The following is a 20,131-nucleotide window of genomic DNA, read 5'->3' as shown; positions in this document are numbered from 1 at the left end:
CAACGATGCGTTTTCAGACTATGGTCTTAGCTGTTGCGAACATATCATATATCCACAAGAAGGCGAACCATTGCAGCAACTACAACTGGCTTCGATGCTAAATTACGACAATACCATGTATTACGAACTTTTCACAATATCATTGACGATGTTATCTAAAAGACCGTCACCAGTGCAACACTGTTCCACGTCGTCAGTTTACGTCAAAAATATGCAGAAGTATGCAGACTTGTTCCCCGTACCACGACCCAGGTACCGCCCACCGTGTTTTGTTACCGACGTCATAAGGTTAGAGGTCATGCCGCCGTCTGTGGACCAATAGGCACTGGACACAGTGACATCACTTTCCTTTTATACTCCTGCAGTGTTGTTATGATCATAGATACGTTTCAGTGTATTGTGCAATCGCGTCAGGCCGTATTTATAGCGCTGACTTCTCCTCATATTTCTCAAGCTTTTGCAAGCCACCCGGCTGTTGGGTTTTCTGTGGCGAAGCTTCTGGCAAGTAAGTAGTTTAAGACTTCGTGCTTGACGAGTAGGACATGGGTGTCAATTCAGGTGAATGCATTTCCGCGTCTTCAAGACAAGACGGGTCTATTGTTGGTCGCAGCTTTCTCAAGGGGGAGGGGCTCTCCGGAGACCCAAGACATCTCAAAATGGCGTCTGCAAAACGCAAGGCCAACAGTGAACATTTGTGTAGGGTTGTTCCAGCCGCTGATATTGAGAACGTTGGTAACGAAGGTTCTGAAGATCAAGCGAAGAAGAAGCGGAAGTTTAGGCCTGCTGCAGAACTGTGGAGTTTCTACATTGAGAGGCCAGCACGGGCGTTCAGTTTCACACAAGAGGAGCTGATACCCTACACAACGACTTCTTATAGTGAACTCCAGGACTACGAAGAATTCGAAGACTCTGTGACCATTGTCAGAGGTAAGCCTCGTCTGAGAGCATGTGCGAAGAACAAAACTACAAGAACGCGAAGGCTGTTGAAGAACGAGTATTGTTACAGCGGTAGACAGAAGATTGTCGTAGCTTGTGTTAAAAGGACAGATGACGTCAGGAAGGAGAATGTCAAGGTCGCTGTAGAGGCAAGGAAAATGAACGCCGAGAAAAGGCTCAGCGTCAAGCATATTTGTCGACGCGAAAACAAATCTTTACAGCACAATGAGGAAACGAAAGAGGAAGCTCACAAGGGCGCCATAGTTCCCGGACTCAGAACCGCACACGGTGCGCCCGTCACGCTAGGTGTTCTAGATGACGTTTTCAATCAGTGTGTCAACGGTGCTCGGGCCAACATGGCAGCGCAGCGCGACCTAGACAAACTGTGCAAGAAAGAACAACGTGTGTGCACAACTAAGGAGAAGAGGAAGGTACAGAGACGTCAGAGGAGGGCGTTTACGCGCGTTAAGGAGACACTGTGCTTACAGAAATTACACATTCCCGACAGCCTTCGCAACATTCAGGCTCTGGCTCGGGGAGCCAAGAGAGTTGTCCTCACCACACGTGAGGCCAGCCACAACATCGCGCTGCAGAGGGTTCAAGCCGGACTCAACCCCAACCTCACACACCATGACGTCATCCTCCTTCTGAAGGCACATGTCATGCATATCGCACGGGAACACAAAATACAGAGGAGTCAAGTTGAAACTCAGAAGAAACTAAGGAAGATCGGTAAGAAGTTATCTTGTAAGGAGCTGCGTCACCTTGTCGTTCAGGTGACGGGAACTGAGCGTACCTTAAGCCGCAGACAGGCACAGAAGGCACAGAAATACGAGCTTCGACGCGAGGATCTGCCGTCATCCGCGGACCAGAGCATGGCGCGGCTGGTTGATCTCCAACACCGAGACTTCACGCCGGAAGACTATGAACTTTTGCTGCTGCTAGACGACAGTGTCGCCCCAAAAACTGTCAGCTCGAAGACAATAAGAGATCTGAAAACTGTAAGAGTAGACAGCGCCAGTGACGCGCCATGCGCCATCTGTTTCGATCCATACGAGGTCGGTCAGATTCAGAAGGTGCTCAACTGTGGCCACACGTTCCACGTCCAGTGCATCACGCTGTGGCTGACAAACTGTTCCAGCGCTTGTCCCCTGGATGGTATTGACGTCACAGCAGAGCCTCCTACCGACATTCAGGTGGAACAACAAGACGCCAAACAAGTTGGACTTGTCCTTGATCCCACAAGTGATTCAGTAGACCCCACACTTCGGGAAGTTGCCGAGCTGCAGCGGAGGGATCTAACACCAGAGGACTACGACATGCTTCTTCGGCTTGACGAGCGAGTAGAGCCGAAGACAGTCGAACCGACCCGCGTTGACGACCTGGAGACGCAGGTGGTAGAAATGTTAGTGATCGGAGACAACTGTGCCATCTGTATGGAACATTACGAACTGGGACAGACCAAGAAAATTCTCCCCTGTAAACACGGCTTTCATGTACTTTGTATTGAGAATTGGCTTAAAAACTGTTCTACTCTTTGTCCTCTCGACGGAGAGCCGCTGGTTTAGCATACATGTTCAACAGTCAATACTTTCCTGTAGACTGTTTATATGAATATTAGATAGGACTTTTAAGTGTATCAAACTTTGAATAAAGTACATGTTGAGAATTTAGCTACCAGCATTGTGGACTTATTCTTGTGCAATTCAAGAAGTGGAGAGTCTTATAGATACTAATCTCTCTTGTAGTGTTATGGTAACAGTGTCGGGAGCACATCTAATTTGATTTGATTGATTTGATTTATTGGAATTGCAAACAATACAATACACGTGGGACACAGGCAGCGATATGCTGGTGTCGTGGCCCACACATGAATACATACATACATATCAATTTGTACAATTGTTAAAATACAATCATTGCATACAATTTAAAATTACAATACAATCTATAAATCTGGGTATCAATCAGTCAGTCCAGTTTGCCAGTCTTCGTTTAAACAATCTGAGACTACCAGCTTGCTTTATTGCCTGGGGAAGATCGTTCCAGAGGCGGGAAGCGTGCGGAATGAAGCTTGACTGGTAAGTCTGGGTCCTGCAGCGTGGTATGTGGAGATGGGTAGAGTTGCGAAGCCGTAGGCGTGTGGTTCTGTGCTCGCCTCTTGTGGTGGGTATCAGCGGTTGCAGGTGAGGAGGGACTAAGCCATTCACCAGTTTATACATGAGAACCATGGACTGGGAATGTCTTCTAGTTGCTAGGCTGTCCCATCCAAGTTCTTGCATGACGACGCTTGATGGTGTTCGTCTAGCGGCCCCGGTGACAAGGCAGGCGGCTTGGTAGTGAACTCGCTCCAACATCTTGCTGGATGAAGAAGCCAGGTCCCCTAGCAGTACAGAGGCGTACTCCAGTTTTGGTCGAACCATCGTGTTGTACGCCATCTCTAGTGCCTCCCGGGATAGCTTGCCTCTGAGTTTCCACAGGAATCCCAGAGTTCTCCTGGCCTTGCTAGATGTAGTCTGGACGTGTTCAGTCCAACGTAAGGTCTGGTGGATGGTGGTGCCCAGGTGAGTATAGAACGGCACTTGTTCAACTATCTGTCCAGCTAATTTGTTATAGACAGGAAGTTGTCTAGTATTGTCCACAGGTGATCCTATACCTCACATTCCTTCATTCCTGAAATAGTTCGACAATGATGATTTTTGTAGTGCCCCAATGTCAGCCTTGTTAGGTTCAGTCTGTCTCCACTTACAGTTGCAAAGCTGGCACCCAGCGTAATATGCTTCACAAAATACTTGTACAAATGCGTTAGCTGTCAGACCAAGCACGCATTGACATCCTTGTTCTGCCGTGCAGTGTACATAGATTGTAATAATCATTGTTACTGTCGTACAGCGCATGGTAAAGTTAAGTAAGAGTCTTGAGTTTGGAACTCTATTTGTATTTGTTAATTAGGGTGAAGTAAAGGTGTCAGAGACGTCCCAAAAAAACGTTGTTTCGTTGTTTTATTCAACTGTTACTCAACGTATATAAAGCCCTGAATATACATGACCTGTTTAAACATCAATATAATTGTACGGCATATAATGTGGTCTGATCCATACTTATCTACGCAATCCCCAGGGCTCATATTACATTTATGGCATGGTTAAAAGTTACACGCATCAAACGTATTTACATGTCCGAGCCAACAGTTTGTACACAATCACAGTGGGCGCGACTGTGACATGACTCGCTATTTTCATCACCTATTGCCGTCAAAATATGCTACTGTCCTGACCTCGATACTAAAATGTGATCCCACCCTGCTACCCCTGCACATGGTCATGTCCTTGGTCACATGGTCATGTCCTTGGTACTGAAATGTTCATTAAAGATTAAGTGGATTGCCAAAATGTTATTCAAACTTTCTAAACTTCTGTCGATGGCATTCTGGATAGCTTCCTTCTAGGAATGGGTTGTGGTGCGGAAGAATCCATGTTGGAGAGGGGGGTGGCGAAAACGTCCGGGTCCGAGAATTCCAAGTTGGGGAGGTGGGTGGTGGAGACAACTGAAGGCATCAACTCCGGAGTTGTAGTCTTTTTGTTGGATTTTGTTGAACTTTGTGACTCAGGCCGAATCTGTAGGGACGGAGTAAAAGTGTAGTGACATTTCAATCCGCTACTTCAATATACCCAAAGTGGGCCAATGTACAAAACACTCTTTATAACACGTCGATGTAGGTTAGACATCCAGGTAATAAGATACACCAAAAAGCAGTTACTCAAGCAACTGGATATGATTTTGGAAAAAACTCAACATGGCTTTGGAAAAAACCATATCCAGTTGCTTGAGTAACTACTTTTTGGTGTACTGTTTATAACCATAACGATTTTTGCGTTCACCACTATTCTTGGGGCCACAGAGTTAAAGTATTCACAAATCTGCTTTTTAGCCTAATTCTTTTAACAGTTAAGTTCTGAATGACTGCAGAGATACATTACTTACCTACTTGAATTATCCATTGACTGTTTCAATTGCTCAAGTTTAAGATTTCGAGGTACGTGTTTTAGAGTCATTGATTGAATGATATTTTACTATCACGTTTGAGATGTTTTTAATTCCTATTCTATCTACATTACTTTAGTAGACTGCAAAAATACATGACAGGTCACTAACCCAGGTGGATATTATTTCAAGCTTTTGACTAACGGTCTTCAGAACAATATGTTTGACTTACCACGTCCGAGTCGAACGGCTTGACCCGTACGGTATCGACTCTCCCCGGGATGTTCCCGCGGCTAACGCTCCAACTGTAGGCTCTGCGCTTAAACGCTTGACGAACCTACAAAATTAGATCATAAGGAACAAATAATGATGATGAGTTACAAAGTCGAAGATGAAAGAAGCAACACTTCGTCACTTCAAAGGCATTGTCATGCTTATGAGAGAGGAGTACTTTGTCGTCCACCATTCTTCTCTTTACTGTTACTGAATAATCATTTGAATATTTATCGGCTCCATGAAATTTGATGAACGTACCTCACTGTTTAGAGCACAATGGAACAGGAAAATAAACAGCCCCTGCAACGAAAAAGTGCAACAAACTCGTGTAAGACTAGCCAGGCACACACATTTCCATCTCATAACATGTCACTAGTTCAAGACCAAACATTGGAGTTTCTTCGGGCATAAGCATAACCAGCAACATTAAGAGTAAAATATTAAACTTTGTACAAATTTACAATATGTGAGATACATTAAATCTTCTACTTCGGGATATAGATTTTAAAGAATATTGTAAATAAATCAGAGATGCTTTGTGAAAACTTGATTTAACACTACACCAACCTGTGAGCTGTTCGTTAGAGCGAAGATGTACTGAAATACAACTGCAGCTTCGTTCACTGCCAGGACACCGAATATCCATGAAATACCGAGGATAGGTAACAGGACAGCTACAGCACGTACACTGGACCTGCATATGGTAAATATACATGGTATTAATACTGCTGGGGTCATTCTAGGTGACACGGTTTTTAGGATAAAGTAGTATTTTTACACTATACTAAAAAAATCTATAAAAAAAACGAAGCGACGAAGCGATAAGATTACTCAAAAGGCACAGACGTTTCCGAGTGGATAGTCAATTATTGTGGTATGAATTAGATAGGTTTGAGTGTAAATAGTTCTTATTTTTATGCCATTATTTGTTGTCAAGCCTTGTAATGACATTGTAATAAGGAGGAAATCCGAATGTACTTGTGTTGCTAAATTGAACATTGAGTAGTAAGATTGTATAGTTATGGCTATGGCACGACAATACATTAGACATCAATGGCTTTCAATAAAGGTTTATGATATTGTTTCGCTTTACGTCTAGAATAAATACAAGATAAACATCCAAAGCTAAGTTCTCAACTTGGTTCTGCAAATTTTGGAACGAGCTCGAGGTTACTTACTTGAAAGAAGACTTTTCCTTTTCCGGTTTGACCCGGAAGCTGATGTTGTTGAGTTTGACGACCTCTCTTGTCACCAGGATCAAAATTACCGCGTTAACCTGAACCAAGCAAATGTTTGGTGTTTATATATACAGATTTCGTCTATCTAATACATAGTGGTGAATACTGACTGATGTAAATCGGCACACATGTCCTGCTAGTGCTATCACTAGGTCTCTTTCATGGTGATTTAGATTAAAGATTTTCTTTTACTTAATGTTAAGATATGTACTTACCATGATGATGACTAGGGCAGGTGCAACAAACGCCCAGATTACTCCTCCACCAGTGGATAACCAGCAACTTGAAGAGTAAAAAAAATAAACATTTTACATGTCATCAAATATACATTAATATGTGGCGTTAATGCATTACATCTTGAAGTAGACATATAGAGCACAAGGTGATACAAGTAAATTACTAAATCACAGACTGAATGAAAAGCTTATGTTCAATGTTTTATCAACAACACAGGAAAAAGTAACATCCACAGTCTACGCCTCAAAGGCGTCGCTAAAAACTTACTTGTCCTTTTCCCCATAGCCGCTATGCGCTATGCTGACAGACACAATACACACCAGGAGTGGCAGACCTGCAATATGAATTAATAACATTGCATCAGTCATTGAACATAACGTACAGTAATCAATAAAGGTTTTACTATAACCGTTTAGTTTATTGTTTCGCTTGTGTGTATATTTAACGCAATACGTAAATTGTACTTACCCCAGCCAATAAGATAGTAGTAGAGAAGCCTGACGTGTGTGAACACCCGGATGATGACGTTGTACAGGTGAATGCCCTCCACCAACATCCAGGCGAACGCTGCCAGGTAGATGTAGTGTAGCAAAACCGCAAACACTTTGCACACCACCTGATAGAGGGCATAGAAATACGTACATTTCAGCGTTTTATGACTACGTATATTTAAGTGATCGTGTGTGTTAATGTGTTTCAAGCCATGGAATGTACCTCTATTTACTATATAGAATAAAATAATCATTAAAAAGACAAAGTGATACACATAAACACATACCGTTCCAGGAGTCCACCCAGACCCGATCAGAAAAAGCATCTGTGCCAGAAGAAGACAGACGCACAGGTTGACGTGAGCATGGGTCTTGTCTGCCTGGATACTCCTACGGTGAGAAATAGGAAGCACAAATGATGCAGGATCTACGTTGTCCCATTGGACGTTCTTTATTTGGATAAGAAAGTTTACTACAATTTATCACTTTGTTACAGTATAAGGATGATATTTAACTCAAGACTCTTGTTTCGTCGATCAGTGTTAGATATCCAGGTTCGTATGTATGATATATACGCAAGGTAGCAGTTACTCAAGTGACTGGATAGAATTGTTATTGTAAATTACAATTACATCTCGCATTCTTATACAAAGATCAGTAGATTATGTAAGTTTCGAAATTCGGGAGTGAGAAGCGGTTCTTACGATAGTCCCAGAAACACGATGATGGAGACGAACAGACAGATGATGGACAGGCCACACCCCACATAGGTGATCACCTGGAGGGCAACTCTGTTCCCATGGTCCACCTAGGAACAAAGAGCAGTTGACTTTTTTATGATATAAACCACCACGTGCACGGCACAGCAGAGATTAAACGTTCTTGATGTCGAGGATAGTTCTTCAACAATTCTAATTGTTATCTAGACCATGTGGATCAAATACAATATTGTTCAAAGACTGCTGATATGCAAAAATAAGACGAAGTAAAACTTTACCTAAGTTTTATTTACTATAAATAAACAGTGTAGATACTGGATTCCTGGCGGCAGACAGCGATAGAATGAAACATTATGACGTTAAAGATCATATCTATAAGAACAACAGTTAGAATTCCACATGCTCTGTACATGAAAACCATCTCCACCTACCTGTACATCTACCACCTGCATGAGGATGGCGTAGTTGGTCATGTGGTTACAGCTGCAGACGGTGCGGTTGGAGTTGGTTGAGAGGATGACACACCCCTCATCTGACCACACCCCAACATCACCTGTCAGGTCCAGATGAACACACCAGCGTCTGGTAGTGTCCTCAGCTTCCTACAAGGAAACGTTTCCGTCAGAATAGCCGTATTTCACCTCGGGAATTTTACGTTTAAGCGTTATGACTACAAGTACCAGAGTTTCCAGCCCAGAACTGAGCTGTTGAAAGTTTTTTTCCTGGCACTATTATCCAGTCCAACTTACATTTCACTTGATCAAACAACGCATAGTTCAATATGCAAAGGTTTGACATGTCATTCAATGCAACGTTTATCTGCAAAGCTGGTGTGGTTTGACGAGGGGGGGGGGGGGTTATACCGGCTAATACAAATACAGGCATAGAAATATTTCCGTCAGGATAGTCTTATTGCACCCTTGTAATACTAATATACTTTGTTCTCTTATTGTCAAGCACTGGCGTTAACTTCATGACGAGTTTTTGACATACCTCTAAGTGTGTGAAAGACACAGTGATGTTGTCCTGGAGTGGGAGGGGCGGACTGGGACTCAGGGTGGCGGACACCACCAGGCTGTTCAGCGACGCTTCAGATGGGTCCACACCTAGGCTGTTATAACAGGTAAAAAATTAACATAGAAAGACCACATATCATACATGTTCTCGTCTTGTAATCAAATTATGCATGCTAGCTAAACTAACATGTTACAGTCGAGACATTTGCCAAGTATTAGCTTTCAAAAGTTGCTCGGGCCTACGTCTAACTTGAGGTTTTCAATATGGTGTCACATGTAAAGATATTTTGTCGAAAGGTTTTGGAAAAGACATCTGGGACAACTGAGAATATGATCGGCATAAAACTAATTTCAAAATTGATATTCAATAAGCGATACCTATTATTTGTGGAATAGCGTTGGTGGAAATTGTGATACAGGACCGCGACAATCGTTCGTGCTTCTGTGGAAAACAGAAATTAAGTGAAAGTCAACAACAGGATTCAATGCAATACAGTATATTGCAACACAACGCAGTGCGCCAAATACCAGGCAATGAGTGGTAATCTACCTTCTCTTTTTGGTCACTGGACGTAACTCTTGAGATGTTTGTGGTAGCACTGTTATGACAGCTGAAAACATTTACCCTTTTCAGAAAAGTCTTCTATTCAGTGCCCATCATTATGGGTCCAATAATAATTTTTGTTTGCATTTGTTTATTTTCTTACCATGTATGTTGTAATTTACAATAGAAGCCGGGATCTCTATGGTAGTGTCAGAGTCACCATCGGGGAACACGTAATCGTCATGTTGTAGTACTGCTGCTGGCCGCACGGTGACGCTAAAGTCTGGAGATAGAGACAACACCGTTAGATTTGAAATATCACCGTCTATGATACGACATGTTTCATGTGACAATCATTTCTAAATGGTTCCGTTTTGGGTGCCGTTTATCTGTCGACATAACTCGAAAACTGTGAATGGATCCTTATGATATTCGGTTGGTGTGTAGGGGTCGAAAACACACAGGTCAACTTCGATAATGGCCCGGTTTTCAGGGTACTGCAATGGAACGTATTTTATATTTTAAAAAGACCGATGTTGTTTGACAAGACTCTTATATACGAACAAAATACATGCACTAAATTTTGAGAAGGCATGGAAACTCACAATGATATACTACCTTTCAACTGTAGCGTAAATAGATAAACAACAAAACTTACTGGAAATGCCATTGTCCCCAGCACTCAACACAGTTGTTGTTCCAGGCGACGCCACGTGACTACCCAGGTGTATGTTAAACTGGTCGGTGACGCGGGACAAGTCAGATAACGTGCTGTCTTTCGCGTACTGGAATAAGGACATTTTGATTTACGATCAAGATGTTGCATTTGTAACGTTCCAATCATGCGTATACGTATCATGATATTTCAGAACACGAAATATGATAGTTACATGATTTGAATAATTGTTAAGTCGATTACTGAAAATGCAAGTGTACATCAAATACATCGCGTGACCATCGCGTCATATCATTCTGTAAACCTATTGGCTAATGGGTTACAGTACATAAAAACAGCCCGAAAGTCCACTTTATAATGTGTAAATTCAGCACAAATTGAATCGGTTGTACCTGGGTCATGTTTCCCCATCCATACTGGTTCAGGGCGCTCATGAGTTGTCCTGTCTCTTCGAAGAACATCTGATAAGACAGCAGAATTACATATAAAAATGTAAGTATCGAAATCATTGCTCCATCTTGCAGTTTTTTATAAGAACACGTGCAAAAAATAATAGATGCTACAAGTACAAAGATGTCTTATGAGATTAGTCCATCGAGCAGATGTTTTGCCAGGAACATTGACAGACAGATCTAGATTTCACATAGTACTGAGTAATGAGAGCTACCTGAGACAGATCAGAAGCATTATTTGTTCCCACTGTTTCATCAGGGAGGAGTGTTGATAACTTCTCCAACACGGAGACGGCTTCAGTGATATCCGTGTCTAACAGGTGTGTTCCAGGAACTGTTACCGCCAGGAGAGATTGCAGCAATTCGGTAGTCTTTTCATAGGTGGCGTTGGTGAGCGTGTCGACCTGAGAGACGATGATCGATCGATCATGACATTAGTAAGGTGATATATATTGCGACAAATGTTATTGAATCGCATGCATTCAATCAGATTTACATTATCAATAATATCTTAACTCACCTCTGTCTTAACAGTGTCTACACCAATGACGGTCCCTGTAAAATATACCAAAAGAATATCAATTTGTTAGTTGTCCAGGAAAATACGCCCGCCCGAAGCAAGTCTTTAGAGTACATCTTTTGAATCAGTACATGTCTCTAAATTAGCAATGGTTTCAAGGCATTCATGTTAGTTTTGAACTTTTTTTGCACGTTTACAGTGATTTAGACATGCGGATCTGTTATTCAACAAACCCTTTGCTGAGAGAAGGCACATAATACTAAAACGTAGACAACATACCAGTCGACGCTTGGTAGTAGTACAGCACCTCTGGGTCTGTAAGCTTGCGGCCCCAAATGGCCAGCTCGTCGAAGGAGCCGGTACAGTACTCATCGTACGACTGGTCATTGTTTGTCCCCACCACCAGGTTGTTATGGACATCCCCGTAGTTGGTACCCACAGTGGTGGTGATGGGAGCCGCCAGTTTGACGCCATCTTGCCACACCTCTATAGTATCAGCCTGGGTCCAGGTGAACACAAAATGCGTCCACGTGTCACCTGTATTGGACAAGTAGTTAAAACATTTGAATGGCTGAATGCAGATTCAGAATTCAAGAAATATTTCATTTTGATTTTTTTCCAGGTTCATGAAACTTTCAGACAGAATCACACAGTAACGAAAACAAACGTTCACAATTTTTGCGATTCTTATTGGCAAATGTTGGACATTGGACCAAGTCTGTGTATGTTATTGGCACACTATTGACAGATTTGCCGAAAAGGCTTCTTGGGCGTCAATAAAATTCGTTTTAAGTGTCTTTCCCAATGGCACAACGCCAGGGCATGGTGCTGGGTTCGATACATCCCGATATATATACAGTTGGGCGTAATTCCAAGTAGACCATACCAGCGTCATCAAGGCACTTCTTGTGGTGTCCTGGTTTGATTTTTCTTTAATAGTATTATTTCGATGGAGATATCATGCTTTCTCTGTGCCTGACAGAATTTTAACGTTAAGTCCTGTTTTCAAATTGACCAATTTAAGAGAACTTAGATTTCGGAAATTAAAATAACCGATGGCCTGATACACCGAAGGATCTAGTCATATTTACAAATCGTTCTTACTTGGAGAAGGGAATGCTGCCATCCACAGCGTGTTCCCACTCCTGATGTAGAACTCGGTCCCGAAGGCGGGACTGATGGTGTAGAGTGACAGCCCGTCTGACAGACCCTTCCCGCCTGACGTGATGCACTGTCGGCTGATCGGCTCCGAGTTCTTCCACCACACAGACACGGACAGACCTACAACAGGAAAGCGACATCCATGGGCGACGAAATTAAAGAAGGCCTTTTTCTTATAGCATTCATTATTTTTTTTATCATACAAATAATATTTTAGGATGTATCTTTGAATGTAACATTTGGTTATAGTGCAGGAATGGGTAAACATTCGTTCAAATGTATGGAGGCATGCCGAGTATTGAAGTATTCAGTTTAAAGCTCATTCCCTTTCCAATCAACAAAAGACACATTCTATGTGTACAGAACACTGGTAATTGTCACTTGTAGACGAAACGTATTTCTCAATTCTTCAACGTCAAAGACGTCCTTCATATTTGCTCGTGATGCCAATATGGCATGTCTGTTGCCACTGTTTTAACGTGTACAACTATTGTATTGCACCTAATATTTGTTCAGTTTTGTACTGTACATGTATGTATGTGGTCACAATACCAGTTAGCTGCCCAATGTCCACGTTGTATTGTCCCTGTTGCAATCTGAATAAAGTCAAACTCTGCTGTGTTTGTACCTGTTTGTGCGCAGAGGCTGGGGCTGGCCACACAGGTTCCCGAGAAGTCACCCAGGGTAACAAAGTTCGCTCCGCCATCCAGGAGGATCCCATCGTTCACTACTGCGCTCGTTGTCACTTCAATAAATAAGTTTCCAAAATATTTGTACATTTTCCTAGTAGTTATTTTTTACATATAATTCATATACATTTTTGATACATGATGCTTTATTGTACATTTTTGATTATGTTTGAAACTATAGGTTGCCCTGTGATCAGATGGTTCGCCCTTTTTTCTACGCTACTTTTTTGACAGCACGCATGTTATGATTGTAATCAATTTAGTTCTTTAAGATGAAGAGTATAATCATGCGGTTAGACTATGAAGAAATAAGGTTATGATAGTGGACATGTTAACCCTCACTCACCTACGCTTCCATTGACCGTGCCGACACGCCCTGAATTTAACTCTTCGACAACCCCGTTCTGTACAGCATCGAACGGCCAATAGTAGTCGGCGGATCTGATGACGTCAAACCCTGGGGGGCAGGAACATCATCCGTTAGAATCATTTTGTAGCATTCTTACAGGATAGGATGTTTTGGGTCTACACAGAATCCGGTGATATAAAAATGCATTTCCCTACATTACCTGTGCCTGTGTTATCACTAGTACTGTTTTGTCTTCCTTTATTTACAGTAAGTAGACATCAGAATTCCGGACATAGACAAGATAGGTAACAGGCCATTGCATTGTCATGGTGAGCACCATGTCGTCATTTTGCCATACTTCAGACTTCTAACATACGTACTGTGGTGCAAGATGTATTCCATTGTGTTAGACTTTCAGAGAAACAGAAAAGGCAACTTCCCTGTTAATGCTAGGCCCCAGTCAGGTGGTGGGTGCGGAGATAAAAAGTTTGATATAAACGACAACAAAATTTGTGTGCATTTCTTGATGCACATTTTGTGTCTTGTTTTCCGCAAACATCCCAACCAAGCCCCGGCTTGAAATGTGACCCGATGATGAGCGTATGGTGACAGCCAATCGGAATTCGTTGTGTCTAACAAAGGGATCTGATAACCATCCTTCATGTTTTATGATTCATTTTTGATAAAAATGTTTCATAGTAGCATACAGAATGGTGTAGTTATAGGTAGAGCAATGAACTCAATGTGTATCTACAGGGCGACTGGGCAAACAAACACGGTCACTTTATCTGGGTCTTTCGTGTTCACACCAGAACGTTGGTACAACCAACAAATGAGCCCGTTACCGCTGACCTGAACTGTACGGACCATGTGCAGACTGGGTGGTTGTTTGAAGTATGCTACATAGCAGACTTATTGTAAAGAATCGGGTATACCGATGTGCAGTAGGAAGCCATTGGTTAGCCTTTTCTGTGACATTTCTTCTACATGTACACGAATAAGACACCCTATAGAATTTTATGCATCAGAATCAAGGTAGGTAGGCAGGAATCAACGTTCAACTTAAATCAGTGTAACGTATTCAGACCCAAGTTACTATTCTTCTCGAGAAAGGCAAAACGTTTACACCAAACTTTCTATTGGCTAAGGATAATCTAGATTTAAACAATTTAGGTCTGTCATAGCTTATTGGGTGTTGGTTAAGCTCATTTGCTATCCAAACATCTATGTTCGTTTGTATGAATGAAGAGTGTTGACTGTTGACAATGATATCATTCGCCTAAGCCGTTGATCACCGATGCTATGCGAGGAGCGCCATGTTTGGGCATACATGACATCCACTGAAAAGGTGCAATAACAACAGCATCTCTTGGCTCGAAATAGGTGTTGACTTTAAATCAAAAGAAGCCAGTATGTGTAGTTATGACAAGGTGAAGCGTGTTTTGATAACCGCCCAGTGTCAGGGAAGCGCATTTCCTGAGTACTAGAATATTGCTGGACTAAGTTTCTGCCCCCAAGACTCATAAAATGTTCTTTCCATAACGTTAACTTCTGGTTCTTTCTAGCATGAACACGTTGAAGTGAAATTGTTTTCGTTATAATTAACTCTATATGACTACAATGTCACTGCAATGGAGGCAATGTTAAATGCACGATTGTTATTGCTACATATACGGGTCACGTAAAGTACATTATATGAGTAGCATTCTCTATTAAACCTACAGTACAAATGGAAATAGAACTTTCAGCCTGAGATCTTCTTTTGTGCGACGTATCTTTACGTATGGAGTGTATCTGCTATATGTTTGAATAAAAGGTTAACCCAAAACCTACTGCGTAGCATATAGGTGGCAAACGTTTAGCACTGACATGGCTGTTACGTTTGTATACATATGCATGGTTGTCAGAGTTTGAAACTAGTAAGGTTTTCGTTCTCTGTCGGTGCATGAATAGCTGCTGCTTGTTATACCGAATGTAACGGTTGTCCGCAGCAGAAGAACAGGGGCCCGCCCCGCTGTTCCCGGTTGAGGGGCGGTGAATGACTGTTTGCGTCAGGCAGAGTACACAGAGAGAGCAGGTCTGTCTGTTTGTCGTCATGGCTGATGGACGAACTGCACGCGAGTTCCCAGAAGCCTACTGTGTGCCCAACCCATGCCTTCACCTTTAAGTGAATACGGTCTTGTTTTCCTTCACATCATCTATACTCTGTTAAGCAAACATTGCAAAACATGCCTACTACACCTGCTCTTAACATCTAAAAATCTTGTACAATCTTTTCTAATCAAATCAAATCAAATCAAAATATGAAGAAATGATAGTGCTGACTGTGGCCTTTAACAATATCTTTAATTTATCTTTCGCGCAACATTTGGAAGAGAATTTCACCACACTGTTGGACATGTTTAAAGTTGATATGGTCTTCTTTCTTTGTTATGATATAGATTAAAATTTGGGTTGTGGAAGATAATGTTTATCATGTAAGAAGACTCTCGCAATGAAAATGTCTTTAAAAAGCGTTTTCAGCTTCAAGTTTTGAATCGAATCACAAATACGTTATCGCTACAAAATCATCGTATCAATGGCTGCCTTGTGAGGTTCAGAAGCCCAAACCTAGAGCTTCTACAGAACATCGTTGCCACAACGGAACTTGCACAACAACTTGGAGTCCATAGAAAAGGCCGCAATGTTTGTGTACTTTTGAACCACCGCACAGTCAATATGACAGTTACAGCAATGGAAGGGATTTTCACAAAGACCCTGGTCACTGAACAGCAAGGGAAAACAGAGCTTGAAACAGCTGCAGTTAGGTTGCTGAGAATTCAGAATCACTGAAGGCGACTGTCACTACAAGTAATCGCTTGTAAAGAGGAGTACAGTACAGTCAATATGCATCCGTTTGAGAGTAGGACGAGGTAGTTTTGTAGGCTATATGTATCATTAACTTTGTAGCCTAGCTAAATTTACGTGATTAATATTTGTCGCCATTGTGAACATGCCATTGTCAATATCGTCATTATTCCTCCAATGTGTCTTTACAAGTATCATATGGCGCTATATCAACAGTTATCTGTAGTAAGGAGAGCTCACTCGCTATTAGGCTTTCTTCAGATCCATTTGTATGCATTTTGTTGTTTTTAGAAAACATACACGGGAGTACTAGTATGCACAGATTCTGAACAAATACATTGTACTTTTTCTTCATAGCTAATATTCGCTCGAATGGCGAAGTGCTTTTCTGGTCTTCGTCTTTCGCGGAATGTGTCCTTCCTATGATGCAGGGCCGTTCTTGCGCAGATGAAAGAGTTCTATGCGGTGTTATGTTTCTCCTATCTTACACGGTTTATCTCCTGCCACTCTGTCACTTGACACGCCTGCGTGTGGTGAATGGATGTCTTATTTACCTGATCTCACCTGGATACCTGGCGAGATTAAGGCGATAATGTACCGCCAGGTGGATTGCTGGTGGGTATTACTGCTAAAAGCTCAGTATACATTACTACCATCGGTTTAGGTTTGCTTTCCCGTTCAGTACTTGACATGGGAAAAATTCCGCCGCTAAAACTGCTTTTCGGACTAAGCATAAAGTTTCAAAGCAGGCATTTGTCGTCACTGTACGTACGAAAGTTTCATACCCATGTTATGCTTCACTGGTAATGTTGTTTGTATAAAGTCGTTTGTATATTTGCGATCACTATGTTCCTGTCAGTCAGAAGACACTTATCAGATTAGGTGTTGTCCATTGGCGTTTAACTGTTAAGACTGGTGCCATCACATGAGATATATCTGTTACTGGAGTTACAGGTGGATTCGAAAGCTGTGCAAAAGTGTGTTCTTTTCTTTCTTGACGTGACAGCTCAAAACACTGACCAGCTGCGAGGCAACACGTCAAACTGCGTGGTCTCTGGCTCTGCACAGTAGACGACAGGTGTCACAACTATTTCGCACCCCTAACGATTTCAGCCCCGGGGACCAAATAGCTCGCGATATTGCCCCCAAACCTATGTGACACCTGTAAGATGTGAAATAACACAATGCAGACTATACCAAGCAGAAAACACGTGATTACTTCACCATTGGCAACCACCCTCTACACTGTTGTCAGGCATCATCATGTTTTACTGAAATATGAAGTACATTGAATGTACCTCCCGAGTAACTGGCAACTATTATACTTCATTGGTAGATATAATAGGTTGTTACGTAACACTTATATAATGAGTATCGCTAAAGGTAAAGGCGACGACTAAAAGAGTAAACAGCCTTTTGTGGGCGAGTTCTTAATTATTTTAGACTGCGTTGCGTATGACGTCAGCATAGCAAGATTTATGATATTTCATGAAAGCCATGTAGTTTTGTTTAACCCCCATGTTAAACATTTTGTTCAACACAATGAAGTTTTGTTTAACCCTATTCTAAACCAAACTAATTAGAAAGGCGAAACTGTATAGCTTGTCAAATAGTTGACTTGTACCACCAAAAGGAATATGTCAGTTTTACTATGCTCTTTTGCAAACAAAAAGCATCTGACGGAAGTTATAAGGACACGGTTTGACCTCTAACAAAGAAAAGGTGCACACGAAAGCCACATGGACATTTTGGGATTCTTTCACACTGTGACAACAACGTCATAGTTATCAATCAATGACAGGAACTTGATTTATGTCTCCGATATTTGGATGCATGTGTTACCAGCTTATCTACCAGGAATATTCTATGTACCAGAAATAAATTGATCTCTATGTAACACATAATTGGATATTGCTTCATATGAGACTTCATCGATGACATCTAACGATCATGGTTGATGTGTACACTAACCACACTTCTAGTTATTTCTCTATTTGAAACCAATGGCAACTACATTTTTAGATAAAACTAGTGACCACCTTTGCATGAGAACCACATACTGGTGGTTCCTTAGATTGCTTTTCCATTGACATAAGTGTGAACAATCCTGTCCAAAATGGCCATTTCTTTACTAAGAAATTGTTATCAATTTGTTTTCAAATGTTTCGAGCGTGTTCACTCTAGACAAGTTTGGCTGTAACGTTACATCGATTGATTATATGAATAGAGAGATGGTTCTAGATTTGGACAAAACAGATCTGGAGGAACGAAGAGATTATCTATTTCCAGCCAATTAGCCCTGTAATCGGGTAGTCATTTGAAAGGGGCAGTCCACCAGGTAGAAAACATGCCTTTCAACCACCATTCAGCAGGAAGGTAAATTTGCACATGTCGTCTCGCCAATAGGTGTTCGCTACAATTGGACAAAAAGTGTTATTTTCGATCTAACAAAAAGTATTCAGAGGCCAAGTGTGGCTGAAAGAGTCCAGATATTGTGACCATGGCTAATCTCAAGCTCACACATACCGGTATTGCGGCTTTAAGGAATTAATTGCACTTAAGCACGCCGTGGATTCTCTCTTTGAAGGACCAAAGAAGAGGTTAGCGCGCGTTCACTCGGAATGGAATAAAATCATTCTTTTGAGCCTTACAAGTACTTACCGTTCTGTGCTTGCGGTAACGCTTGCTCTCGATATTTGCTTCAAGTGTTAGCTATTGGTAAGCTGCTCCCGTTGTGACAAAACTATAGCTCATCGCCGGAATTTGACGGAATATACATTGGAATACCATGGAATGGACAAGTCTCCGTATGAGGAAACACGCTGGTAACATACATATGCATTAAAGTTGAAGAGAACAGACGGATGTTTAGTTTTTCATTTCCCCAAACAATACCACCAGACACAGTGTGCCAAGGACATTTACCACTTGCCTAATACCTACCCATATAGTATGATATTGTATGTTGAGCTTTACTACGCAATATACTTCAGTGGGGTGAACTTATTTGATGATAGAAAGTCTATAGTATTATTACCACGTACCTCTGTTATTGGACGGGAACGGATATTCAACAGACAACACCTACCAAAACAAACATGGACGGTTAGAGTTCACAAAATTGCGATGGAAGAGTTTTTCCTGTCATGAATCAATTGATAAAAGCAATAATGGGTTATAATGACTATGTATAAAAAGGACGATGAAACAATTTTATTAGCATCAGGGCAAACTTACCTTATGCGATACCAAAACGATCGAGAGAAACTGTACTGTTTCAGCCGCCATGATTTGAAGACAGAAATCCTACTGATTTTAAGTCCTAAAGAAAAGTAAACAAAAAGAGATACTTAGGTATCGGAGACAACAATACTTATGATTCATTGCTGCGACCTATGATTCATTGTCTCGCTATGCTTTTCCGTTCATTGTACTTATTTGTTTTTCAAGGAAACCCTCGACGTCCCTTTTACATGGACGATTAGAATAGGTTGCATATATTGTTAGTAAGACACTTTGAATGTTAAGCGTTGAATCTGAGCAGAGTGAGACTCTCAAGATCTTGCCATTTCCAATACAAAGAATCTACTGCTAGTCCGTTCATTCCCACGAATAGTTGAGCCGTTTTCGACGGAGGAAAAGCTTAATTTTTCCATTGAATGAATTCGAAAGACAGTCAGTTATTATATTAGGCGGTTGGACCTGTTATATGCATTCAAATTAAGCTGAAAATGCCGCTTCACTTAGGAAACTACGGAACAATTCTGGACTAAACTGACTCTGAACGTTCAACAAAACATTTCAGAAGCGTTCGACACTTTCGATGGCGCATACAAAGGAATGTTTTCATACAGGGGTGATTCCCATGTGCTGATTCACAAGGCGAACTAACGACCGTTTAGGGTAGAAAATATACCTGTGTTGAAAAGACTGTCGGTAGGAATTCAAACCAGTGCTCTTATGGTAAAGATCGTCACTTACCTGTAAAGAAGGCGA

At 41.6% G+C, this 20,131-nt stretch overlaps 1 protein-coding gene and 1 long non-coding RNA gene across 2 annotated transcripts; one reads left to right on the top strand and one right to left on the bottom strand.

Annotated features, from left to right (window-relative positions):
- The first annotated feature begins 17 nt into the window (after nt 1-17).
- Nucleotides 18-7,856, top strand: LOC118420877. The gene is made up of 3 exons (XR_004831793.1): nt 18-505; nt 7,458-7,557; nt 7,659-7,856. It is a non-coding gene; the product is annotated as an uncharacterized LOC118420877 (long non-coding RNA).
- LOC118420876 (adhesion G-protein coupled receptor D1-like) lies at nt 3,923-19,457 on the bottom strand. Its single transcript, XM_035827928.1, has 24 exons — nt 19,373-19,457; nt 19,180-19,219; nt 13,286-13,396; nt 12,879-12,995; nt 12,194-12,370; nt 11,369-11,626; nt 11,090-11,124; nt 10,785-10,973; nt 10,510-10,578; nt 10,100-10,226; nt 9,605-9,724; nt 9,276-9,339; nt 8,875-8,992; nt 8,313-8,483; nt 7,867-7,970; nt 7,450-7,552; nt 7,140-7,287; nt 6,939-7,005; nt 6,650-6,716; nt 6,375-6,472; nt 5,764-5,890; nt 5,455-5,496; nt 5,153-5,257; nt 3,923-4,553 (listed from the first exon to the last, which is right to left on the bottom strand). Exons 1-24 carry the CDS (start codon nt 19,421-19,423, stop codon nt 4,344-4,346), a joined length of 2,718 nt encoding a protein of 905 aa, XP_035683821.1. The 5' UTR covers nt 19,424-19,457; the 3' UTR covers nt 3,923-4,343.
- Nucleotides 19,458-20,131: the final 674 nt, after the last annotated feature.

This window comes from Branchiostoma floridae, chromosome 8 (assembly GCF_000003815.2).
Source record: "Branchiostoma floridae strain S238N-H82 chromosome 8, Bfl_VNyyK, whole genome shotgun sequence".
Lineage (NCBI taxonomy): Eukaryota > Metazoa > Chordata > Leptocardii > Amphioxiformes > Branchiostomatidae > Branchiostoma > Branchiostoma floridae.
This window is presented reverse-complemented; position numbering and strand designations above follow the sequence as displayed.

What these genes read in the sequence shown, in the direction of transcription:
- LOC118420876 (XM_035827928.1), bottom strand. Translation starts at nt 19,423, where the DNA reads ATGGCGGCTGAAACAGTACAGTTTCTCTCGATCGTTTTGGTATCGCAT. An exon ending in CACGGTCAATGGAAGCGTAG is followed by an intron (nt 12,996 to 13,285) that starts GTGAGTGAGGGT and finishes TATTTATTGAAG; the next exon opens with TGACAACGAGCGCAGTAGTG. An exon ending in TAGACACTGTTAAGACAGAG is followed by an intron (nt 10,974 to 11,089) that starts GTGAGTTAAGAT and finishes ATCGTCTCTCAG; the next exon opens with GTCGACACGCTCACCAACGC.